The 27,917-nt window shown below is 43.5% G+C and overlaps 1 protein-coding gene across 1 annotated transcript; it reads left to right on the top strand.

Annotated features, from left to right (window-relative positions):
* Positions 1-20,500: 20,500 nt before the first annotated feature.
* LOC124699410 (40S ribosomal protein S16) lies at positions 20,501-21,264 on the top strand. Its single transcript, XM_047231719.1, has one exon. The coding sequence runs from the start codon at positions 20,539-20,541 to the stop codon at positions 20,986-20,988; it is 450 nt and encodes a 149-aa protein (XP_047087675.1). The 5' UTR covers positions 20,501-20,538; the 3' UTR covers positions 20,989-21,264.
* Positions 21,265-27,917: the final 6,653 nt, after the last annotated feature.

Raw genomic sequence — 27,917 nt, 5'->3', positions numbered from 1 at the left:
TTAGACAAGGATCATACCAATCAGGAGTGGCACGTTCCCTTGTCGATCTGCGAGGTTCAGTAGCTATCTCATTCGAAGTTTCATGATCATTATCATTAGCTTCCTCTGTTGCCGGTGTAGGCGGCACATGAACAACTTCCGGTACTGCGCTACTCTGATCAACAAGTGAAGATTCATCAATCTCATCGAGTTCTACTTTTCTTCCAATCACTTCTTTAGTGAGAAATTCTTTCTCAAGAAAGGTTCCGTTCTTAGCAACAAAGATTTTGCCTTCGGATTTGTGATAGAAAGTGTACCCTATAGTTTCCTTAGGGTATCCTATGAAGATGCATTTCTCCGCTTTGGGTTCTAGCTTGTCCGGTTGTAACTTTTTTACATAGGCTTCGCAACCCCAAACTTTTAGGAACGACAACTTAGGTTTCTTATTAAACCATAATTCATACGGTGTCATTTCAACGGATTTTGATGGTGCTCTATTTAAAGTGAATGCGGTCTGTCTCTAATGCATAACTCCAAAATGATAAAGGTAAATCAGTAAGAGACATCATAGAACGAACCATATCTAAGAGAGTTCGATTACGACGTTCGGACACACCGTTTCGTTGAGGTGTTCCCGGCGGTGTCAATTGTGAAAGTATTCCGCATTTCTTTAAATGCATGCCAAACTCATAACTTAGATATTCACCTCCGCGATCAGATCGTAGAAATTTAATCTTCTTGTTACGTTGATTTTCTACTTCACTTTGGAATTCCTTAAACTTCTCGAAAGTTTCGGATTTATGTTTCATGAAATAGATATACCCATATCTACTCAGATCATCCGTGAAGGTTAGAACATAACGATAACCACCGCGCGATGCTACACTCATTGGTCCGCATACATCGGTATGTATGATTTTCAATAAGTCAGTAGCTCGCTCCATAATACCAGAGAATGGAGTCTTAGTCATTTTTCCCATTAGACATGCTTCGCATCTATCAAGTGACTCAAAGTCAAGTGATTCAAGTAATCCATCGGTATGGAGTTTCTTCATGCGTTTCACTCCAATATGACCAAGACGATAGTGCCACATATAAGTAGAATTATCATTCAATTTAATCCACTTAGCATCAATGTTATGTATATGTGTATCACTACTATCGAGATCTAACAGAAATAAGCCATTCTTTTCAGGTGCTCGACCATAAAAGATATTATTCATAAAAATAGAGCAACCATTATTCTCAGACTTGAATGAATAACCGTCTTGCATTAAACAAGATCCAGATATAATGTTCATGCTCAACGCAGGTACAAAATAACAATTATTGAGGCTTAAAACTAATCCCGAAGGTAGATGTAGAGGAAGTGTGCCGACGAGCGATCACATCGACTTTGGATCCATTTCCAACGCGCATCGTCACTTCATCCTTTAGTAGTCTTCGTTTATTCTTTAGTTCCCGCTTCGAGTTACAAATATGAGCAACCGAACCGAGTATCAAATACCCGAGTACTAGTACGAGAACCGAGTAAGATAAACATCTATAACATGTATATCGGATATACCTTCTTTCTTCTTCTTGACAAGGTCGCTCTTCGGATCCGCCAAATACTTGGAGCAATTACGCTTCCAGGTGTCCCTTCTCCTTGCAGTAATAGCACTCAGCATCAGGCTTAGGGCCATTCTTAGGTTTCATAGGAGGCGTGGCAGCTTTCTTGCCACCCTTCTTGAATTTTCCCTTAGACTTGCCCTGTTTCTTGAAACTAGTGGTCTTGTTGACCATCAACAGTTGGTGCTCTTTCTTGATCTCAATCTCAGCAGATTTCAGCATGGCGAAGAGTTCAGGTAACTCTTTGTTCATGTTCTGCATATTGTAGTTCATCACAAAGTTCTTGTAACTAGGTGGCAGTGATTGAAGGACACGATTAATCCCTAGTCTATTAGGAATCACTATTCCCAAGTCACTGAGTTTGTTTGCATGCCCGGTCATGGCGAGCATGTGCTCACTAACGGAGCTGCCTTCTTCCATCATGCAGCTGAAGAAGTGTTTCGATGCTTCATAGCATTCCACGGCCGCATGAGTTTCAAAGATAGCTTTCAGCTCATTGACCAACTCATGAGGATCGTGGTGCTCAAAACGTTTTTGAAGATCGGCTTCCGGATCGCACGGGATGGCACATCGAACTTGAGAGTACCGAGTTTTCCGAGTCTCGTAAACATTCTTTACTTCATCGGTTTCGGTTTCACGGGAGGGTCACCTAGCGGTGCATCAAGCACATATTGCAGGCTTCCACCATTGAGGAAAATCCTCACATGATGGAACCAGTCGGTGAAGTTGCTACCGTTGCTCTTAAGCTTTTCTTTCTCTAGGAACTGGTTAAAATTGATTGAGGACGCCATATCTACAACATATATTTGCAATAGTTTAGACTAAGTTTATGACAAATTGAGTTCAAATTTTAATTCAACATAATTAAAAATCTAGGTGAACTCCCACTCAAAACAATATCCCTCGCATTGTCTTAGTGATCACACGAACCAAATCCACCACACCTAAGTCCGATCATCACGAGACAAGGTGTAATTTCAATGGCGAACACTCAAAGTGTTCATCATATCAATCATATGATTCATGCTCTACCTTTCGGTATCACGTGTTCCGAGACCATGTCCGTACATGCTAGGCTCGTCAAGGCCACCTTAGTATCCGCATGTGCAAAATCGGCTTGCACCCGTTGTATGCACTTGTTGATTCTATCACACCCGATCATCACGAGATGCTTCGAAACGACAAGTCTTGGCAACGGTGCTACTAAGGATGAACACTTTATTATCTTGATATTTTAGTGAGAGGGATCATCTTATAATGCTACCGTCGCGATCTAAGCAAAATAAGATGCATAAAAGGATTAACATCACATGCAGTTCATATGTGATATGATATGGCCCCTTTGTCTTTGCGCCTTTGATCTTCATCTCCAAAGCACGGACATGATCTCCATCATCAACGGGCATGATCTCCATCATCGTCGGCGTAGCGTCAAGGTCAATGGCGCCGTCTTCATGATTGTTCTCCATGTAGCAACTATTACAACTTCTTTGAAATACTACTCAACATGAAATTTAAAGACAACCATAAGGCTCCTGCCAGGTTGCCACAATACAATAATGATCATCTCATACATATTCATCATCACATTATGGCCATATCACATCACCAAACCCTGCAAAAACAAGTTAGACGTCTCTAATTTGGTTTGCATATTTTACGTGGTTTAGGGTTTTCGAGTAAGATCTAATCTACCTACGAACATGAACCACAACGGTGATACTAGTGTTGTCAATAGAAGAGTAAATTGAATCTTCACTATAGTAGGAGAGACGAGACACCCGCAAAGCCACTTATGCAATACAAGTTGCATGTCGAGCGTGGAGCAAATATCATGAACGCGGTCATGTAAAGTTAGCCCGAGCCGCTTCATCCCACTATGCCACAAAGATGCAAAGTACTCAAACTAAAGAAAACATAAGCATCAACGCCCACAAAACCATTGTGTTCTACTCGTGCAACCATCTATGCATATACACGGCTCTGATACCACTGTAAGGATACGTTGCATAGAAAACAAAAATTTCCTACCGCGAGAACGCAAAACCAAGCCAAGATGCAATCTAGAAGATGGGAGCAACGAGGAGATGATCGAGACTCACCCTTGAAGATTTCCAAAGCCTACAAGATGAGGCTCTTGTTGCTGCGGTAGACGATCACTTGCCGCTTGCAAAAGCGCGTAGAAGATCTTGATCACGGTGCCACAATCGGGCAGCACCTCCGTACTCGGTCACACGTTCGGTGTTGATGAAGACGATGTCCTTCTCCCCGTTCCAGCGGGCAGCGGAAGTAGTAGCTCCTCCTTGAATCCGGCAACACGACAGCGTGGTGGCGGTGGCGATGGAGAACTCCGGCGGAGCTTCGCTAAGCGTTGCGGGAGAGGTGGAGGAGGTGGGGCGGCTAGGGTTTGGGAGAGGGAGAGGTGGCCGGCCACTATGTGGGGTGCGGCCACAATGGCTTTGGTGTGGCCGGCCCCCTCCCCTTGCTCCTCATTATATAGGTGGAACACCCAAGAGTTGGTCTGCAAGTCTTTGAATAAGACCCCAAACCAAAACCTTCCATATGACATGAAACCTACCCAAAGTGGGATTCCCACTTGAGGTGGGTGATGTCTACGGGAGCTTCTATTCTTGTAGACAGTGTTGGGCCTCCAAGAGCAGAGGTTTGTAGAACAGCAGCAAGTTTCCCTTAAGTGGATCACCCAAGGTTTATCGATCTCAGGGAGGAAGAGGTCAAAGATATCCCTCTCAAGCAACCCAGCAATCACAAAGCAAGAAGTCTCTTGTGTCCCCAACACACCTAATACACTTGTCAGATGTAAAGGTGCACTAGTTCGGCGAAGAGATAGTGAGATGCAAGTAATATGGATGAGTATGAGTGGTAATACTAATCTGAATAAAATATGGCAGCGAGTAAACATGCAACAAAACAGTAAACAAATGGAGATTCGATGCTTGGAAGCAAGGCCTAGGGATCCCGCTTTCACTAGTGGACACTCTCAACAATGATCACATAATAGGACTACTCTACACCCTCTTGTTGGATGATGAACACCACTAACCGTGTAGGATTACACGAACCCTCAATGCCGGAGTTAACAAGCTCCACAATATTCAATGTTCATATTTAAATAACCTTAGAGTGTAAGATAGATCAACACAATCACACCAAGAACTAACATAGCATGCACACTTGTCACCATCACACTATGAAGGAGGCATAAATCACATCAATTCTTATCATAGCAATAGTTAACTTCATAATATACAAGAGATTACAATCATAACCCACGCCAAGTACTACACGATGCACACACTGTCACCATTACACCGTGCATGAGGAATAGACTACTTTAATAACATCACTAGAGTAGCACATAGATGATATTCAACTAGATCACATAAAGAGAGAGATGAACCACATAGCTACAGCGGAGCCGTCAGCCCCGGGGTGGATTACTCCTCCTCATCATGGAGACAGCGATGGCGGTGAAGATGGCGGTGGAGACGTGCGGTGGAGATGACTCCGGGGCACTTCCCGTCCCGACAGGTGCCGGAACAGAGACTTCTGTCCCCCGAATTGGAGTTTCGCGATGTGGCGGCGCCCCTGGAGTCTTTCTGGAGTTTCGTCAAGAGGTGCGTGGTTTTTAGGTCAGGGACGACTAAATAGGCGAAGAGGCGGAGTCGGAGGGGCCACGGGGTGCCCACACACTAGGGGGGCGCGCCCCCCTTGGGCCGCGCCGCCCTGTGGGGTGGGGCCCCCTGGCTCCCCTCGTCTTTCTCCGGTGCTCCGGAAGCTTCCGGAATTATAAGGTCTTCGGTCTTGATTTCGTCCGATTCCGAAAATATTTCTTTACTAGGATTTCGAAACCAAAAACAGCAGAAAACAAGAACCGGCCTTTCGGCATCTCATCAATAGGTTAGTTCCGGAAAACGCATAAAAACGATATAAAGTGTGAACAAAACATGTAGGTATTGTCATAAAATAAGCATGGAACATCAGAAATTATAGATACGTTGGAGACGTATCAGCATCCCCAAGCTTAGTTCCTACTCGTCCTCGAGTAGGTAAACGATAACAAAGATAATTTCGAAGTGACATGCTACCAACATAATCTTGATCATACTATTGTAAAGCATATGAGATGAATGCAGCGATTCAAAGCAATGTTAATGCAATGAGTAAACAATTGAATCATATAGCAAAGACTTTTCATGAATAATACTTTCAAGACAAGCATCAATAAGTCTTGCATAAGAGTTAACTCATAAAGCAATAAATTCAAAGTAAAGACATTGAAGCAACACAATGGAAGATTAAGTTTCAGCGGTTGCTTTCAACTTGTAACATGTATATCTCATGGATAGTTGTCAATGCAAAGCAATATAACAAGTGCAATAAGCAAGTATGTAAGAATCAATGCACAGTTAACACAAGTGTTTGCTTCCAAGATAGAGAGAAATGGGTAAACTAACTCAACATAAAAGTAGAAGAATGGCCCTTCGCAGAGGGAAGCATTGATTGCTATATTTGTGCTAGAGCTTTGGTTTTGAAAACATAAAGAGAGCATAAAAGTAAAATTTTGAGAGGTGTTTGTTGTTGTCAACGAATGGTAGTGGGCACTCTAACCCCCTTGCCAGACAAACCTTCAAAGAGCGGCTCCCATGTATTATTTTTATTTTTGGGTGGCACTCCTTCCAACCTTTCTTTCACAAACCATGGATAACCGAATCCTCGGTGCCTGCCAACAATCTCATACCATGAAGGAGTGCCTTTTTATTTTAGTTTTATTATGATGACACTCCTACCCACCTTTGCTTTCTCAAGCCATGGCTAACCGAATCCTTCGGTGCCGTCCAACAATCACATACCATGGAGGAGTGTCTATTTAGGTTAATTAATTTGGGACTCGGGAATCCCATTGCCGACTCTTTTTGCAAAATTATTGGATAAGCGGATGAAGCCACTAGTCCATTGGTGAAAGTTGCCCAACAAGAATGAAAGATAAACACCACATACTTCCTCATGAGCTATAAAACATTGACACAAATCAGAGGTGATAAATTTTGAATTATTTAAAGGTAGCACTCAAGCAATTTACTTTGGAATGGCGGAGAAATACCATGTAGTAGGTAGGTATGGTGGACACAAATGGCATAGTGGTTGGCTCAAGGATTTTGGATGCATGAGAAGTATTCCCTCTCGATACAAGGCTTAGGCTAGCAAGGTTATTTGAAACAAACACAAGGATGAACCGGTGCAGCAAAACTCACATAAAAGACATATTGTAAACATTATAAGACTCTACACCGTCTTCCTTGTTGTTCAAACTCAATACTAGAAATTATCTAGACCTTAGAGAGACCAATTATGCAAACCAAATTTTAGCAAGCTCTATGTATTTCTTCATTAATGGGTGCAAAGTATATGATGCAAGAGCTTAAACATGAGCACAACAATTGCCAAGTATCAAATTATTCAAGACATTTTATCAATTACCACATGTAGCATTTCCCGATTCCAACCATATAACAATTAACGAGCAGTTTCAACCTTCGCCATGAACATTAAAAGCTAAGAACACATGTGTTCATATGAACCAGCGGAGCGTGTCTCTCTCCCACACAAGCATTTATTCAAAAAAAAAACAAAAACAAAAACAAAAACAAACAGACGCTCCAAGTAAAGTACATAAGATGTGACCGAATAAAAATATAGTTTCAAGAGAAGTGACCTGATAAGTTGTCGATGAAGAAGGGGATGCCTTGGGCATCCCTAAGCTTAGATGCTTGAGTCTTCTTGAAATATGCAGAGATGAACCACCGGGGCATCCCCAAGCTTAGAGCTTTCACTCTTCTTGATCCTTGAAAACTTCCTCTCTTGACCCTTGAAAACTTCCTCCACACCAAACTCAAAGCAAACTCATTAGAGGGTTAGTGCATAATCAAAAACTCACATGTTCAGAGGTGACACAATCATTCTTAACACTTCTGGACATTTCTCAAAGCTACTGGAAGGTAATGGAACAAAGAAATCCATCCAACATAGCAAAAGAAGCAATGCGAAATAAAAGGCAGAATCTGTCAAAACAGAACAGTCCGTAAAGACGAATTTTATTGAGGCACCATACTTGGTCAAATGAAAATGCTCAAATTGAATGAAAGTTGCGTACATATCTGAGGATCACTCACGTAAATTGGCATAATTTTCTGAGTTACCTACAGAGAATTAGGCCCAGATTCGTGACAACAAGAAATCTGTTTCTACGCAGTAATCCAAATCTAGTATGAACCTTACTATCAAAGACTTTACTTGGCACAACAATGCAACAAAATAAAGATAAGGAGAGGTTGCTACAGTAGTAACAACTTCCAAGACTCAAATACAAAATAAAAGTACTGTAGCAAAATAAACACATGGGTTATCTCCCAAGAAGTTCTTTCTTTATAGCCATTAAGATGGGCTCAACAGTTTTAATGATGCACTCGCAAGAAATAGTATTTGAAGCAAAAGAGAGCATCAAGAGGCAAATTCAAAACAAATTTAAGCCTAACATGCTTCCTATGAAATGGAATCTTGTACACAAATGAATTCATGAAGAACAAAGTGACAAGCATAAGAGGATAAAACACGAGTAACTTCAATATTCTCAACATAAAGAGGGGAAACTTAATATTATTAAGATGCATATACCCATGTTTCCCTCTCTCATAATAACTTTCAGTAGCATCATTGATGAAATCCACAATATACCCATCACTTAAAACATTCTTATCATGGTTCGTATGCATAGAAGTATCATTAATTTTGGCATAAGAAGAATTCTTCTCATTAATAGTAATTGGAGCAGGATTATTATCAAGAATTTGAACATGGTAAACAAGTTGCATATTAAGGGAATTGTTTTTGGCAATCCAATCATAACTATGACAAGTTTCATAAGGATAGTTATAACCTATATCATAGCATTCTTTATAATAATCATTAAAGGTCGGAGGCACGGTGTCATCATAAGAAATAGAATAGTTATCTTTCACAGTCGGTTTATCTGTGACCATACCATCATTGTTATTAGAAGGAGATGTATCAAACATATAATGATCAGTAGCAAAAGGATTTTCAAACACCTCTTCCCCAAGCTTAGAGCTTTCTATATCATTATGGGAGGAAGCATGGATAGCACTGATACTATGGCAATTATTATCATCATCATTTTCAGAATTAGTTTCCCAGAGATTTGCAATATTAAAAGTAGTGTGCTCATTCAAATCATGATCACTAATGTATGTAAAGGGCATAGGAAGATCATTGTATTCAGATTCATTATCATAATAATCATTAGGAGCAACATACTTACGGTTACCTAGCGTTATCTCATTCACGCGGGGATATGCCGTTACCTCTTTCTCTTTATTCTCCTTCTTCTTCTTCTTCTTCGTTCCCTTCTTCTTCTTCTTCTTCTTCTTCTTCTTCTCCTCCTTCTCCTCGTTCCCTTCTTTAGGAGGAAGAGGCTTGAAGGGTGGCTTGTCCGCATAACCTGATTTACTTTCAGAAACAATAGAAGAAACTTGAGAGGATTCCTCCTTTTCATTAATTAGTTCAAAACACACAGATGGTCCTATCATATTTTGGCAAGGTGTCATCTTCTAAAATATTGTGTATGTAAGTATTTGTATGGCTATTATCAATGCAATAAGAAAAACACCCATGCAGGACATCATCAATATCAAGATCATTAATATCTAACAAAGAAATTTTCCTTGATAACTCTTCACACCACAAAAATAAAGTGAGTTCATCATGCTGATTAGGAGTAATTTCATCATCACAATACAAATTTGCAGCACTCATTGGGTTCAAATTATCATTGGTGGAGCATTGAAAATTAAAATGACTCACTTCATGGCAAACTTCACAAATGAAAGGATAGAGGGTACAAACTTTTTTACCAAGATCATCTAGAGCCCTAGCCCACTTTCTAGTTTTTTCATTAATATGATGGATACAATATTCATCTTTGATTTGATTAATTCCACAAGGTCTATGCATTCCACAAAAATTAACATGCTTATAGGAAATAGCATTCTTAGGAGTTTGAGCATGCTTATTGCAATCATTAACAACAATTTCATCCTTCATGCAAACCTCTTTAAAAGGTTCATGATACTTATCAAAATTCTTTTTAGGCAATTCAAAATGAGAAGCAAAGGCTTTATAAAGATTTGCAGCAACTTGAGAGTCAAGACCATAAGTAGCACTCATATCTCGAAATTTATCAGTATCCATAAAAGCTTCAATGCATTCATAATCATAATATATACCTGACTCTTCACCTTTGTTGTTCTCCCATCCTTCAGCATTCTCCTCAATCCGATCAAGAAGATCCCACCTAGCTTCAACCTCCTTGCTTGTGAAAGATCCCTCTGAACAGGCATCCAGATAGTCCTTGTGTTGTCCTGAAAGCCTCGCATAAAAATTGTTAACAATAACATTACGGGAGAGCTCATGAATGGGACATTTGAGCATTAGTGACTTCAATCTCTCCCATGCTTGAGAAATACTCTCTCCATCACGAGGATAAAAGTTATAAATATAATTCCTATCAATATGCACTTCATGAGGAGGATAAAATTTAGAATAAAAGAGAGGTACAATTTCCTCCCAACCAAGAGAATGACTATTCTTCAATAATTTATACCAATGCGCCGCTTTACCAGACAGCAAAAAAGAGAATAGCTTCTTCCTCACTTCATCCATAGAGATACCTGCAGACTTGAATAACCCGCATAATCCATGCAAAAACAGTAAATGATCTCCAGGATGGACAGTTCCATCCCCTTCATAGCGGTTATCAATAACACGTTCAATAATTTTCATGGGTATCTTGAAAGCGAGTACTTGCGGTTGGTGGACAAGCATCATTAGAGTTATCGCATATGGGAGATAAAGCATTATCGAACAAATTTTCTCCCCTAAAGATGGGAAACTAAAAAGATCACAAAAACTAGCTTCCCCAAGCTTAGACTTATCCATAGCATTAGCAAGTGATTGCGTTCATACTAATAACATTGCTACTAGCATGCAATTGAGGCTCCATAGGTTCTTTAATTTTCGCATCACACAATTCATGTCTTAACTTAGGAAATAAATTAAAAAGCTCATAGTTGTATTCCATTATGCCTTACTAGTGTAAAACAAGAAACAAAAAGATGCAATTGCAGGATCTAAAGGAAATAACTTCGAGTACTTACAACGGTGCCGGAAAAGTGCTTAGTAGCCGAGATCCGGAGTGTGAGTACCTTTTACCTTTCCTCCCCGGCAACGGCGCCAGAAAAGTGCTTGATGTCTACGGGAGCTTCTATTCTTGTAGACAGTGTTGGGCCTCCAAGAGCAGAGGTTTGTAGAACATCAGCAAGTTTCCCTTAAGTGGATCACCCAAGGTTTATCGATCTCGGGGAGGAAGAGGTCAAAGATATCCCTCTCATGCAACCCCGCAACCACAAAGCAAGAAGTCTCTTGTGTCCCCAACACACCTAATAGGTGCACTAGTTCGGCGAAGAGATAGTGAGATGCAAGTAATATGGATGAGTATGAGTGGTAATAGCAATCTGAATAAAATATGGCAGCGAGTAAACATGCAACAAAACAGTAAACAAACGGAGATTCGGGATCCCGCTTTCACTAGTGGACACTCTCAACAATGATCACATAATAAGACTACTCTACACCCTCTTGTTGGATGATGAACACCACTAATTGTGTAGGATTACACGAACCCTCAATGCCGGAGTTAACAAGCTCCACAATATTCAATGTTCATATTTAAATAACCTTAGAGTGCAAAATAGATCAACACAATCACACCAAGAACTAACATAGCATGCACACTGTCACCATCACACTATGAAGGAGGCATAGATCACATCAATACTATCATAGCAATAGTTAACTTCATAATCTACAAGAGATTACAATCATAACCCACGCCAAGTACTACACGATGCACACACGGTCACCATTACACCGTGCATGAGGAATAGACTACTTTAATAACATCACTAGAGTAGCACATAGATGATATTCAACTAGATCACATAAAGAGAGAGGTGAACCACATAGCTACAGCGGAGCCCTCAGCCCGGGGGTGAATTACTCCCTCCTCATCATGGAGACAGCGATGGCGGTGAAGATGGCGGTGGAGACGGCGGTGGAGATGACTCCGGGGCAATTCCCCGTCCCGGCAGGGTGCCGGAACAGAGACTTCTGTCCCCCGAATTGGAGTTTCGCGATGGCGGCGGCTCTGGAAGGTTTTCTCTGGTTTCGTCGAACGGGGTCGAGGTTTTAGGTCAGGGACGACTAAATAGGCGAAGAGGCGGAGTCGGAGGGGCCACGGGGGACCCACACACTAGGGGGGCGCCCCCCCTTGGCCGCGCCGCCCGTGGGGTGGGGCCCCCGGCTCCCCTCTCGGCCTTTCTCCGGTGCTCCGGAAGCTTCCGGGAATTATAAGATCTTCGGTGTTGATTTCGTCCGATTCCGAAAATATTTCCTTACTAGAATTTCTGAAACCAAAAACAGCAGAAAACAACAACTGGCCTTTCGGCATCTCATCAATAGGTTAGTTCCAGAAAACGCATAAAAACGATATAAAGTGTGAACAAAACATGTAGGTATTGTCATAAAACAAGCATGGAACATCAGAAATTATAGATACGTTGGAGACGTATCAGTCGTCTTCTCCTCATTGTGCTATCATGTTAGATCTTTTGAGCTGCCTATCATGATCAAGATCATCTATTTGTAATCCTACATGTTGTGTTTGTTGGGATCCGATGAATATTGAATACTATGTCAAGTTGATTATCAATCTATCATATATGTTATTTATGTTCTTGCATGCTCTCCGTTGCTAGTAGAGGCTCGGCCAAGTTGATACTTGTGACTCCAAGAGGGAGTATTTATGCTCGATAGTGGGTTCATGCCTCCATTAAATCTGGGACAAGTGACGGAAAGTTCTAAGGTTGTGGATGTGTTGTTGCCACTAGGGATAAAACATCGATGCTTTGTCTAAGGATATTTGTGTTGATTACATTACGCACCATACTTAATGCAATTGTCCGTTGTTTACAACTTAATACCGGAGGGGGTTCGGATGATAACCTCGAAGGTGGACTTTTTAGGCATAGATGCATGCTCGGATAGCGGTCTATGTACTTTGTCGTAATGCCCCGATTAAATCTCATAGTACTCATCATGATATATGTATGTGCATTGTTATGCCTTCTTTATTTGTCAATTGCCCAACCGTAATTTGTTCACCCAACATCTCGCTATCTTATGGGAGAGACACCACTAGTGAACTGTGGACCCCGGTCCTATTCTTTACATCCGAAATACAATCTACCGCAATTGTTCTTTACTCGTTCTTCGCAAACAACCATCATCATCCACACTATACATCTAATCCTTTGTTTACAGACAAGCTCGGTGAGATTGACAACCTCGTCTGTTACGTTGGGGCAAAGTTCTGTGATTGTGTTGTGCAGGTTCCACGTTGGCGCCGGAATCCCCGGTGTTGCGCCGCACTACACTCCGCCACCAACAACCTTCAACGTGCTTCTTGACTCCTACTGGTTCGATTAAACCTTGGTTTCTTACTGAGGGAAACTTGCTACTGTGCGCATCACACCTTCCTCTTGGGGTTCCCAACGGACGTGTCAACTACACGCATCAACCACCAAGAAAAGGGGATAGATAATGAAGAGAAGAAGGAGCAAGAAAATGAAGAATGGGGACCTCCCAACTATTATCAAACTCAAAACTTGTTATTATGATGAATCCGATGATGATATGCCTATTATTGATTTTATGGTTCCAAATGATGACTTTGATAATGAATATGTTTTGGATATAAAATATGATAATGCTTTAGATGATGGTCCTATTTCTTCTGATATCCTCCATGTTTAGAAATTGTCACTAGCTTATGGGAGGATAAAAATTATGAACTTGTTGGTTGTGATGACACTCTCACTCATGAGACTCATATATTATTCTTGAATTCTTCCATTTACACCGTAGAGGAGAAATGCTTTATGTAAGAAATAAATGCATGAGTTGGAATTATCTTATCGAAATCCTACTTGTAACCATGATGTTAATGATGATCTTGATCCTTGCAACTACTTTGAGAGCGAAGCATGGCAATGGTTGTTGTGATAATGTTAATGATCCTCTTAGTCTCTATGTTCCAAAACCTGCAAAGTTGCCCCAATCTAGTAGTTATATATTGTCAACTTTGTTTTCAATACTTGCAAATATTATGAAATAGGAAGTGATAAGTTCCCTCCTTATGTTTATAATAATTCAAAATTTCAAACAAAGATCCTAGAAACCATGTTTGTACAACAAAAATAGGTGATCTACCATGAAAACAAGCTAAACCAGGTTTATACGGCTTGAAACGATGATATACACATGTTTTGTAGCTCAGTAGCTACCCCGATGTATAGTGGGTCCTTTTGCCAAAAATAACAAATGTTTCTATTAAATCCATCATGTTTGTGCGAATTCGTGAACATTTTTTGTGAAGACATGAATGTTTTGTTTTGAGACATTTGAACATTTCTTAAAATACATGAAAGTTTGAATAAACAATAAGGTTAAACTTTGGTTAGGGAAATTCTTTTATGATCTACATGAATACTGAGTATTTTATACAAATTGTGTGAACATTTTTTTGGTATTATAGGGGAACAAATTTCATAAACAACATGAACAAAATTTAGTAACTAATATATTTTTATCCCCCAATACATATAAATTTCTCTTGTGCTATAAAATATAAAACAAAATCTTGGGCAATTTTTGACTTAACGTGGTTTAAAAATTCAAACAATATACATTGTCTTTTAAAATTTTGAACAGAAAATGTCCCGGGTTCTATGGGAATAAAAGCTAATGTAAACCAAAAGTTAATATACTAAACGGGCCTCGGCAGCAGCAGGCCAACCAACCTGAGTTTGTGTGAGGCCCCCGTATTCCCGCGTAACCGGGCGCAGGCTAGAAGATACTTCTTTTAATGGGCCTAGATGACACGGGCGCTCGCGCAAGATCACCTCTTACCAAACGTTGTCGCAAAAAAAAAAAAAAAAAAAAAAAAAAAAAAACCTCTTACCAGCGAGCAAATTTTTCCAAAGTGTAAAACAGCAACGAGCTATCAGCCTATCATCAGGGTGTACATATTTCGAAGCCATGGCGAGCCGATTTATCCATATTATCATCAGTGACAAACATTGAACTTCCTTGGGCGGGTGTGTTAGACTGTTCCAAGCTCTCCATTTTCCTCGGACGCTTTTGGGTTATTTGATGAGGTTGATCAGAGGTGTTGGCAAGCAAAATAATGGTCAAGGATGAGGAAGAGGCTTAAAGAGGTGGATGAACTTCACTCCTGGAATCTGGCCAGTATTCAGGGCCTCCCAGCTATCCTGCAGCCCAGATTCTCTGTCAGTGTTCTCTTCGACTGTAGTATTTCTTCAGTTAAGCCTGCTACAATTTTGCTTTAGTTTGTACATAATTTCCCCCCACCTTGTACTTTACCTGGCTCTGTAAATTTCTCTTAATGAATGCAAAGCATCGCTGCTACACCTTTGAACAAGAAAAGAATCAGTACCCATTCCAGAAGGAATATGCTGTCTGATCCATGTGCAAAGGCCGGAAGGTTTTCGAAATCCAACATATATGTTGAAAGTAAACTTAAAGGCAATGTATCTTACCTCTAAAACTAATTTAATACAGTACCACAAAGAGTATTTTCAACATTCAAGAACAGAATCTGACAGAATGGAGTAAGAGGACAGTGCAGTAATGAAAATATATTCAGGGTGATTATTGGTTATCCTAGTGGAATGGACTACAAACTTAGGACTTGTTGCTTCAGTCCATGTATATACTGGCGAGGTGAAAGGTTTCTTGTATCTGTAACATGTTTAGAAATAACTACACAAAAAACTTCTTTTAATTGACACAAAAAAATCTTTTGTTGTCTTAACACAACATGATCAAATCAACACCAGTCTTATATCTATTTTGGATTTCATATTTGAATGAAAGGAATGATTCCATGACGAGTAGGCAAAAAGAACTTGATTATGGTGACAAATCCATGCACATATGTCCAATAATAATCAGTTTTGCTAGGGTGCCTTGAAGTATGAATATGATGCAAAAAGAAGGTCTGGATCACAGTGAGCACGAGCAGCAATGCCACGACGGCGAGCAACGTGGCCATCCATGGGTTGCTGCCGTAGTTACGAACAAGGACCACTTGCCACCAGGGCCACCTGGACCGCCGGTACTTGTTAACCTTCCCAATAACACCAGCGAAGTAGTAGTTGTTGGCCACCAGGTGAGCTTCCACGCAGAGGCAGGCAGAGAACCCCACCAGGCCCGCCTCGGAGGTGCCACTCATTTGGTTCACCAGTACGCCACCAAGTTCTAGCAGTCTCATGTCCTCCGGCGAGGCAACAAGGCAGTCCATTTAGACAGCATATGCAGTGACATTGCATGGCACCAATGTGTAGGTCTGCTCAAAGACTATCAGGCTGCGGAAGAGGGGCTCACTGCAGTAAAACAGCTGCGTTGGGATCTCCAGGACGCCCCATGGAACCTCACATCAAGAAAGCTCTTTGTGGCGGCAGCCTTCCTTGCTCGGAACTCAATGCCAGCTTCCCCTAGATCCCTGGCCCATGGTATCTACTGCAGGAGGTGGTGCACATCGTGGCAGGCGGCAGCCTCTGAGGACCAAGGGAACAGAAGAAGCACAGAGCACCAGTCACACGGACACCGCTGCTATCCACCGGGTTCATCTGGAGCTGCTCGAACAGCTTCTCCAAGAATGAAGAGAGGAATTTTGTTCTCGAGCAGCAGCAGGTTGCAAGTGACAAACCCCCACACCCAGCACCTCCCAAACATCTGGGTCTAGTCATCATTCTCCTCCCCACCGCAATTACCACTGCTAGTGCTAGAGGTAGAACCAGCAGCTTCTGTTCTGTTGATGCTCGCATACTTCAGCAGGCAATGGAGGACGAAGCATCCGTCTAGCAGCATGTTGCGCAGCAGCTCTTACTTGGCACTGCCATTGTTGCACCACTGCTCAAGTGGGTGGTAGGATATCCTAAGACCCAGAGTCTGTTCAGACTCATGGAGGAGGTGGTGCCTGCCGATGAGCCTAGGCAAGCAACATCATTTGTAGGCCTGGAGCCTCGAGGGTGTCCACTCCCAGGGTTATGGCGAGCGAACAAGCCGAGTTCGACAGCGACCGCGTGGTAGGCCTGCCCACAGCAGCCTTTCACCATGAATGACCAGGGTACTCATGGTCTTCTCCATGTGCTTTACCAAGTCTGGTACATCGGTCACCATGCTGTTTGTGGTCTTCTCGATGTGCTTCATAAAGTCCTCCGGTGCATCAGGGATATGATAATCCAGAATGTGAGTATTGTTCTAGATACCAAAATAAATAAATAAATAAACCCTCAAGTATACTCTTCCACACTGTTTGTACCTCACATACAAACTTTTGCGGACAATTAGTGAAGATCCATTACCGTCTCATTGCTGGTTCATTACAAAGTCAAGGCCTCAAGGGTGAATCTCCAAACCCTAACCCCTCAGTCTCATATCAGTCACCATTGCCACTAGAGCAGCAACAACAGAGGCACTAGAAATAGCAGAGACAAAGAAAAATAAGAAGCAATCTATTTGCAGTTCTTCTCAGTCAACAAACAATAAAAGAGCCGGTAGTCACACGACTACGTGAGCACTACTTCCATTCTTAGTTCGTAATACTGGAAGCTTCTGTTTCAAAATATCTATTCATCTAGAGTATCGAGAGTGCAGTCATTACCTGTTTCACATTATCATTACTCAACTCTTTTAGGAGGTTAAATGGTTGCATTATGGCAACCAATAGAGTAAGCATCAACAGTTCTCATTACATTTCTCAGATTTAGTATTTCCTTGACATGTGCGCATGGTAGGCCCCAAACAATCATCAAGTAAAGAGAGAGTAGAATGAGTACAGATTTCACTAAGCTACAAATCAAGCACACAAACTATCACTAAAATATGTAGTATTCTAAACCAATTTGACAGAACTACTGATTCAGAATTCAATTACTTTGCCAGTATACCACAACAGTACACATGAGTGATTTTGCCGGTATGCCAACTTGGGTTTTGTGACAGCGTGTCACAAAGAGTTGGTTAGTGGATTGTGATACAGTTCAGTCAGTCCATAAATCTACAATTTTATGAACATGGTCTTAAAACATACAGTTCCGTGACACAATTGGTTAATCTATGGTTCTCTATAATCGTTAAACATGTAGATTTCATATGAATGTAACTTTACAACATTTACTCAAATGAAAGAGACAGTGAGAGACCTTGGAGTCAAGGATGATCCTGGAGTAGAGAAGTGCCCAGCCAAAGCATCTTGCTCCCGACGGTCATCAATAGGAATACATCAAATTGCATCTTTAATGTAGAAGTGCACTTGAGTACCTTGCAAGAACAAGTTAGATATTGATGCATGAATATTTCCTTTATACTCCACATGTATGAAATAAACTATTCAAAACATGTATGTAAATCAATTAGAATCCCTTTCTTCATTATAAGAGACTGAAGAAGGAAAAGTGTAATAAGATATGATGCGAGAGGCAGGAAACAGCTTTACAGCTTACACATCTCATGGACTTCCCTGCGCAACATTTCGCTTTGAACAGACCGTTAGAAAATGTTGTGTAGCACAAAAAGAAAAGGGGGGCTTCTTAATTCTCCTTCGAACACCATAGAATATATATATAGGCAAACAAGCTTCAGTGGACAGGAGCTACATATCACTGGATAAATTCTCCGCTTGCTGATAGAGAAGGAATATTTGTGTGATAAATTATTAGGTTGTGTTCATAAAAAGGGAGCATCCTGGAAAAATATGACAAGCTTAAGTGGACAGGAGCTACATATCACTGGATAAATTCTCCGCTTGCTGATAGAGAAGGAATATTTATGTGATAAATTATTAGCTTGTGTTCATAAAAAGGGAGCATCCTGGAAAAATATGACAGGTCCGGAATGTGCTCGTCGACTCTAAATGTGGACAATCTTATGCCAATAGACAGGAACATTATATTCTATTTGGAACAAAACACTAAGAAAAACATACCCAATGAAGTTACAAATGATGTTCTTGGTCAAATACCAGGTTTAATTTCTTATATATACTTTATTTATTTATTTATTTTTGTCCTTTCGACGTTCGTGATATCATTTCAATCCGTACTGAGAAGAAGAAATTACTGCCGTGAGGTCAAGAAAATTACGAACACCATTGCATTCTTTTCCAGAAAGGTCAAAATAGAAGATATCGACAAGAAACTGTGTAACATGTTTCAGATTATCACTAATTCAATATAATCGAATAACCACAAGAGTTAACAAGCATACAACATTTTTCATCTAGATGATCTGCAAATCCATTACAATCAGTATATCCCCTGCTATAGACAGTATGCATGCTGCAGTTGGCAACAGACAGTTATTAGGAAAACGAAAGATATATACCATCAAACCCCATCACAAAATTGGCACATCTCCTTGATTAATGCATAATGTAGACTGAGACCGATAGCAGATTCATACATGCTGATCTTCCTGCATCAAACGTCTACCACAAAAGGTGAAGTGATCTTCCTGTATCTTGATTCTTCTCTGTGATCAACTTGTTGAAAAGCACAAGCTAGTTCATGCATAACTGACATGGACTTTCTATAATTTGAAATTATCGCTCGAGACTAAATTGATGGAATCACTTCCTAACATTTGAAATTATTGCTCGAGACTAAATTGAGGAAATGACTTGCTAAAATTTGAAATTATTGCTCGAGACTAAATTGAGGGAATGACTTCCTAAAATTTGAAATTATTGCTCGAGACTAAATTGAGGGAATGTCTACCAATCACAGAATGCGCCAGGCTTGGTTCAAACGAGGCGCGTTTTTTTTTGTCAAGATTACACTGCAAAGTAGCAAAAAGCATCAGGTTCATAAATCATAAGAATTATAATCAGAGCAATTAGGAATTCGGAATTCACAATAATAGTAGTGTTGAAAGGAACAGCCATGACAACGGAAGCGAAATAATTTTACACAAATGGAGCAAAGATTCAGCACGACCAGGGCAACAGGCAAGCTGAAGCTAGAAACCTAGAAGTAACACTCATCCCGAAAACAAATTATAACAGAACAGATTCAACTGAAGAGAACCGGACGAGCAGAGATCCAATGTAAAAAAAAGAAAGAATGAAATCAAATCGCGATGGGAAACGAAGAGGAAAACTGCAAAATTTTGGGGATTGTTTGGGTGAACCCGCGCGGCCATCATCGCGCGCGCTCCGACCGCGGGCAGTCGTCATCGCTTGCCGCCGGTGGCGGTCGCGGACGACAGAGCCGCCTCTTTATCCCCCCAAACCGCGCCACCTTCCCGCTCACCCTCCTTCGAGGGCGGCGGTGGCGGCGCGGCTGGGGAGAGGCGGCTCCGGCCGCCGCGGCGCCTCCGGGCAGCTCGCTCGGATAAGATCAAGTAGTGTTAGTGAGGGCCGAAACCCTACTCCTCGTCTAATTCCACCACGGAGTTTTATCATTCAACAAGTTATGACACCTGGGCCTCTTGAGGCCCAACTTACTGGGCCCAAATAAGGCCCAGTTACTTAGCTCAGCCCATAAACCCATCCCGGACCCGAGCTGCATAAACCCTAGCGCCTCATGCTATAAAAGCTCCCCCTCGCCGCGATCACCTGCCTACGCCGCCACTCTTCCTCCCGGATCAAGACGCCGCCGCCGCCGCCGCCGCCGCCGCCGCGCTCCCGACCCACCAAGCACCACCGCAACCATGTCCGCCGTCCTCACCCGCCCGACCCCGGGCACGGTCCAGTGCTTCGGGCGCAAGAAGACGGCGGTGGCCGTCGCCTACACCAAGCCCGGGCGCGGGCTCATCAAGGTGAACGGCGCCCCCATCGAGCTGATCCGCCCGGAGATGCTCCGCCTCAAGGCCTTCGAGCCCATCATGCTCGCCGGCCGCTCCCGCTTCAAGGACATCGACATGAGGATCCGCGTCCGCGGCGGCGGTAAGACCTCCCAGATCTACGCCATCCGCCAGGCCATCGCCAAGGCGCTCGTCGCATACTACCAGAAGTACGTCGACGAGGCCGCCAAGAAGGAGGTCAAGGACATCTTCGGCCGCTACGACCGCACCCTCCTCGTCGCCGACCCACGTCGCTGCGAGCCCAAGAAGTTCGGAGGACGCGGCGCCCGCGCAAGGTTCCAGAAGTCCTACCGTTGATTCGCCGCCGGCAGGCCATCGCCGCCAAGGCGGTCGTGGCCTACTACCGGAAGCTCGTGGATGGGGTGGTTTTCTCTGCTTTACCTACCAAGTTTTAGACTATCTATCCTTAGCTACCTACCTTGTCAAGACATTGTGATATGGATGTGATGTGGGATGTTTAAGACTATTTAGTTGCTGCAATATCGTTTTTGCTTGTTACCTATCTTGAGGAATTTTGATATGGTCTGGTCGCCTTATATTTATGTTATGTCTGATGCTAAATGTTTCATCTCATGTTTTGTTTATGTTAGTGTGATAATGATTAGTGATGATAATAAGTAATATTCTCTATCTTGGAAATGATCATTTTGTTTGTGATCTATTCATTTTCATTTTGGCCTTCTATATGACTAGGCATCTAGTGTTTACTTGTATATGACATGTGGAGTTTGTGCACATCAGGAGTGGTCGGTCTCTAAGTTTTAGACGATGCTACTTATCAGTTGGGAATTGGGTAGTGTATCAGAAGTCTATTAGTACAATCTTATGCATAGGTTGAGTCTGTTACCTGCTGAGTCTTTAGTTGGGCTAATATGTTCTAGGTACCTAGTGCTGACTGATGTTAGCTATCTTGGGCCTTTGCGGTAGTTGTTGGTTGCTAAGTTTGAGATGATGCTCCTTGTCAACTGGGAAATGGTAGTGCATGACAAGTTTATCAGTACAATTCTGTACATATGTTGAGTTTTTTTACCTGAGTCTTTAGTTGGAGTGATCTGTTCTAGGTATCTAGTGCTGACTATTGTCTAGCAATCTGGACTTCTGCACATCGCTAGTTGTTGGTTGCTAAGTTGGAGATGATGCTCTTTATCAACTGGGAGTTGGGCAGGGTATGACAAGTTTATCAGTACAATCCTATGCATAGTTTGGGTATTTAATCTGCCTAGCCTTTAGTTTGTGTAATGTGCACTAGGTATCTATTGCTGACTGGTGTCTTTGCTACCTGGGCTTCTCAACATTGGTTGTCCATAGTTGCTATGTTTAAACTGATGCTCCATATTAACTGGGAATTCAGGTGTATCAGCAGAGGATCATTACTATGTATTTGAGTCCTTTTGCCTGCCCTTTCTATTGTGATAACCTGTAGGCCAATTGTAGCATGTTGTTTTAGTCAGTTTGTTGCTTATAGAAAGTTAAATGTTGATGCTCACTTGTCTTGCTTCTAGCTTAGAGGTAGGTCATGACTTCTGGATTCAGCTTGTTGGCCTCTAGAAGGCTTGGTCATTCTATCCTCGAACATGTTGCCTGTCCATATAGGCCATTACTGTTGGCTTTCCTAGTTGAATGTGATGTCAAGTTTTTTCCATTGGCTGCTTATAAAGTGCATGCACAGTAAACTATCTTTTATTGTTTGAAATTGGTAGGGCAGCACAAATACCGTGTGCTTCCCTAGATGAAGGCGATGTTAAGTTTTTTCCATTGGCTGTTTATAAAGTGCGTAGACAGTAAAGAAACTTGCTTTTATCGTTTGAAATCGTTAGAGCAGCAACTGTTGCCTCCTACCGTCTTACAACTTGTTAGTTGATTAGTTGGGGTCCTTCGTTGTTTCAGCTGTGTTCTTGAGCTGTCTTGTCATATACCTGCTTAATGGTAGCTTTGTTTGTTCATTCTTGATGAGATGTTCTACTGTGATAAGTGTGGCTTCACTTTGTAGCCATGATTCTGCTGCTCTTGAAACACTGTTGCATTTCACCTGGTCGATCCCTGCGTTTGTACCATCAGATGATGGACGATGTTTAGCGTGGCAAATGCTCTCAGTTTCATCCTCACCATCGGCCGTTGATGTGCAGCAAATTCTTAGAATTACAAATCAACAGTAGGAGGCAGAAAAGGAAGGATGTACATCTCTAGCTAGGGCCTCCCCCATCCAGTCCCTACGTGGAGTCACTGAGCCAATTCAAATGTTTCTACGTTGGCTCTCCAAAAAGGACAGCGCTGAGGATCCTCCGGAGGTTAATTTCCTCCGAACCTCGAGTCCTCCAAGCGACACGTGTACCTCCAACCACCACCTATGTACATACCGCTCTCTCTCTGGTGACCTCTTCCCCGCACAGGAATCAAAGTGAGAAAACAAAACAAAAATCTTCTTGTAGGAACAACGTGCCGCACCGAATAAAAAGTCCGGCGAGGGACCTCATCGGCAACGAGTCAACTCCGGCTGGAAGCACCACCGCCTCTTCTCGTAGCATCTACTCGTCCTCCTTGCAGCACCGCCTCCCACCAATTGAAGCGTCGTCGTCCACCTATGTAGCATCGCCGGCAGCACCGCCGCCACGACTGGCCGCACCACTGCCCTCGCCGGTAGCACCGTTGCCCCGTAGGCATCATCGGTGGTGCTCGCTTGCAGCAGCCGTTACCGGCCTTTGCAGCTTTGGCGGCCATCCTTTGTAGCTCCGGCGGTGGGGATTTGCAGCTCCGGTGGCCGAAAATTGCAGCTCCAGCTCCCGCCATTTGCAGCTCCGGTGGCCGGAAATTGCAGCTCTAGCTCCCGCCATTTGCAGCTCCGGTGGCCGGAAATTGCAGCTCCAGCTCCCGCCATTTGCAGCTCCGGTGGTCGGAAATTGCAGCTCCACGCCACAACATATGCATCTCCACTGGTACCGTCGGGGCTCATGATTCATAGCAGTGTCGCCTCCCCTTGCAGCAGCTACAGCCGCCGCTCGAAGCAGCGCCGGTATGCCTGTAGCAGCACCGGCGGCCTAGCCTCGCAGCACCGCCGTGGCGTCGCCTCCCTTGCTGTAGCAAGGACGACCGCCGTGGAGCCGCCTTCATCTTGCTGCAGCAGCAACATCACAGAGATATTGTAGGCTTGTGGCGGAGCTGATGAGCTCGGGCTCCACAACCCACTCCTTGCAGCAGTAGCCACCGCCTCTGGCTGCGCCGCCGGGCAACAACGGTGTACTGCTGCGTGCCTCCCTTTTGCAGCGGGGCGGCGCCTTTTGCGTCGGTGGCGTCACATCGAAGGGGTAGAAGAGAGGCTACCGGTCCTTGCAGCAAGGACGAAAACCTCCGCCCCCGCTCCCTCCTGCAACGCCGACGAGGTCGGTCCGAGAAGAGCACGCGCCGCCGTGGCCGAAGCTTCGAGTGCCTACTGTAAGCTGGGAGGGAGGCGGTGGAGAAGTCGCAGTTCATGTTGCGAGAGGTGGAGGTGGAGGTGGAGGCGGCGTCAGATCGCGTGGAGGCGGAGGCGGCGAGCGCTGGCCGCAGGAAAAGGGATTTCGTCGAGCTCTCGATGCAGAGGATTTGGGGAATAAAAGACATTGGAGAAACGGAGGAGGAAGATAAGGGAGAGAGAACGGTGCTGTGGGACCCGCGGACACGCGTCGTGAGCAGGAGCCGGAGGTTGCGTCTCGCGAAGCCTCCGCCTGATATAAAACGTTTTCCCTCCAAAAATCCAGAGGCTTAGGTTTGGCCTCAGCACATATATCCAGAGACATTCTTTAGGCTCTACTCCAGAAACGAAAACGGGTCAAACGTTTGGCCTGAGCGCAGCACTTCACAGGTTCCTTCCAACTCCCTAACAACTGGAGCTCCCATTCTGATTCATGACCAAGTTGAGAATTTCAGATTGTTGATGTAGATCTAACCATCCACCTAAAATTTGCAAAAATCCACACCCAAGAATTAATGGCACTTTTACCATCTACTTACGATTCAGCGCATCTCCACTCTAGTGTTTGAGTGGATCCTGCTGCCTTCTCTCGAACCAAAATAGAATAGTATTATTTTCTAATCGATAGTTTATTTCTCTTCAAATGCAGACTAATTCTTTTACCAGGCGTTCTTCTATTAGGCGAATGACATCCATTATGTGGCATAGGTGTAACATCGGACATCCATTATGCGGCATAGGTGTAACATTGTGTATACAACTTAATTGCACACTGCTTTTAGAAATGGATCATAATACGGCATCTCTTCCACTACCAGCGCCCTTTACCATCCGCTAATTATTTTCTCCTTTTCTGCAATTTGATTCAAAGAGTTTTTGGCGAAAAGGATAATAACATGACTGGAGTGGAGGCTGCTTTAGAGCAAGTTTAATAGTATAGTCAGCTGCTGGCTATAAACCATGTGACATGTCATTTGTAGCTAATATAGAGCAAACATGTATAATAGTGAGCTATAATTATGTACTACTTTATTAATGGATGGCCCACATTTCACTCTCACAAAGTGCCTAGGAGCACGTCTGTAGAGCTAGCTCTTGCATGAGAGCCCACTCCTCTTCTCTCTCCTCCTCTCTCTCCTCCAACTAAGCATGAATATATTATTTTAACTCTTATAGCCAGCTGACTAGGACTTATTATACTTGCTCTTAGTATCTGCGTTGCTGAAGCTAGCAGGAGGCAAGCTACTTTCATAAGTAGCGAGTTCACCTCCTTAATATAATAGGTGTCCACAAAGATCTCTGTGAGTTTGAACGATTGTTTGGAGAGATCATAAATAGGTTGACAGCTGTTGGGGATAAAGTAACAGACAGTGATCCATCATTTTACTGGCTCAAAGACTTCAAAGATGTTGCTTATGATTTTGATGACATGCTATATCATCTGGAAGCTGAGAAACACAAGGGCGATGGTCATATGCATGTTATGACTAATTGCTTATGTGCAAAACCGAAATCTGCCCTATCCCGTGTCGAGATGGCCCAGGAGATCAAGAAAATCAAAAACAGATTTGCTAAGATTGTGAAGCAGAGAACTGATGTCAATGCCATAGCAAATAGTTTACTTCTCGAGCATCCTGTTCGACATGTAAACAAGACAGTGGGGGTAAGGATGACAATTTTACCCACGGATACGGGTACCCGTGGGTACCGTACCCGCATGGACAGGGTATGGGTACACTTTTATATCCATGGGTAGTACCCATACTCTGCCCGTTAAGTCATGGATAGGGCATGGGTATAGCCTTGTACCCGCGGGTATACCAATACCCTGCCCATTTATTGTTAAATTCTTACGTGACACGTCTACTTTGTTGACTTATGAGTTAGAATATGAGGATGTGATGTTTATATTATGTTAATTGTTATGCACTCAACTACCTGTTATTGAGTTGAGATAATTAATTTTTTTAATCGAAATTGTTATCGATAAATATAAAATTGTGATTGATTTGTGTACAATTTAACCTACCCACCGGGTACCCAATGGGTACAGGTACCTGCCGGGTATGGGTATGGGTAAAATTTTATACCCATGGGTACGGGTATGGGTAGAAGTTTGTACCTATTGATTATACGGGTATGGATATGATATTGCTCTACCCTGCCCATACCCTGTCAATATTGGTGAATATAGATGAGACAAAGGTACTTGGTAGGGATGAGGTCAGGAGTAAGAATCGTATCCAAGCTAGTAAACTCTGATACCAAAGAAAAGATCTCAGTAGTTTCTATCTATGGGCTAGGTGGGTCTGGCAAAACTACCCTGGCTAAATACATCTGTCAGGATAAGAGCATCTCCAGCCTTCTCCCCGACGAGGTCCCCAGGACGCCATTTTTTCATCCGGATGAACGAAAACGGCCCAGTCGCGCCCCCGACTCCTCGTTTTCGTCCGGATCATGCCTTTCATCCGCCCGGAGAGCCCAGGCCATCCCCGGCCCCCCGGGGTGCGCTCGGGGACTCCGGACGAGAGAAAAGCGGGGATGGGCCCGCTCTGTCGGCGAGAGAACAGACGAACCCCACCACTTTGTTGACGTAAATCCCTCCTCCCCCCTGTTGCTCTGTCGCTGCCGACACCACCCCTCACCAATCCGCCGCCCGGTTGCCTCAACTCCGCCATTCCTCCACCCAGCAGCCTATATTTCGCCGCCCGTCGTGCCCTCTGCCTATTTTACGCCGCCGGGCAGCTCCCTCGCGTCGCTCCTCGTCGACACACCCGGCAGGTGTTTGTCCAATTGCCTGGCTGGACATGGACTCCGACGAGGAGGAGGAGCATATGTTCGCCGAGCTTCTTGAAGAAGAAACGGTAGCCGCCGCCCAAGACGAGGAGCACCTGCTGATCCTAGCTTGCCTGTCCGGCTTGTACACCGAGTCGGCCGTTGGTCACCATGGTGGGTCGGCACCAGGTCGCCGGAAGTGCAAGCCGAGGCAGCGAATGGAGGGCTACTGCATGCTCTACGCCGACTACTTCGCTGACGATCCATTGCACGGTGAGGCTGTTTTTATGCGTCGTTTCAGGATGAGCCGGAAGCTCTTCCTGAAAATTGTGTATGCCCTTCGAGAGTATGACTCCTATTTCAGATGCAAGTTGGATTGCATCGGCAAGGCAGAGTTTTCCGCCCTCCAAAAGTGCACGGTGGCTTTGCGGATGCTGGCATATAGAGCTCCTGGTGATTCTACCGATGACTATCTTTGGATGGCGGAGTCCATCGCTCTTGATTGTTTCTACCGGTCCTGCAGGGCGGTGATAGCAGTGTTCGGGGACATCTACTTGAGATCACCGACTGTCGAAGACACTGCTAAGATCCTCGCTGTTAATGAAGCTCGAGGATTTCCAGGGATGCTTGGAAGCATTGACTGCATGCATTGGAAATGGAAGAACTGTCCGTTTGCCTAGCAGGGAATGTACAAGGTTAACAAAAAAGGCTGCACTATGATACTTGAGGCAGTGGCTACCCATGATCTCTGGATTTGGCACTCCTTCTTTGGTATGCCGGGATCCAACAACGTCTTGCAGTGCTCGCCAGTCTTCTTCAAGCTTGTTGAGGGTCATGCTCCCCCGGTTAACTTTGTGATCAATGTTTCAAATCCATGCCAGGCATCCTTTTGTTCCGTGGACTTCATACTACAGAGTGCAAGGTGTGGACAATCCGGTGTAGCTTGTCCTTCAGTTGGCTCATTGTTTCTGCCTTCCCCTCCGATCTCCATGCTTCATCCAAG

The sequence above is a fragment of the Lolium rigidum genome, chromosome 3, assembly GCF_022539505.1.
Source record: "Lolium rigidum isolate FL_2022 chromosome 3, APGP_CSIRO_Lrig_0.1, whole genome shotgun sequence".
Lineage (NCBI taxonomy): Eukaryota > Viridiplantae > Streptophyta > Magnoliopsida > Poales > Poaceae > Lolium > Lolium rigidum.
The sequence above is the reverse complement of the archived record's forward strand: the minus strand, read 5'-3'. Positions and strand labels throughout refer to the sequence as shown.

Bases quoted from the DNA above. Each gene is read 5' to 3' on its own strand.
- LOC124699410 (XM_047231719.1), top strand. From the start codon at position 20,539: ATGTCCGCCGTCCTCACCCGCCCGACCCCGGGCACGGTCCAGTGCTTC.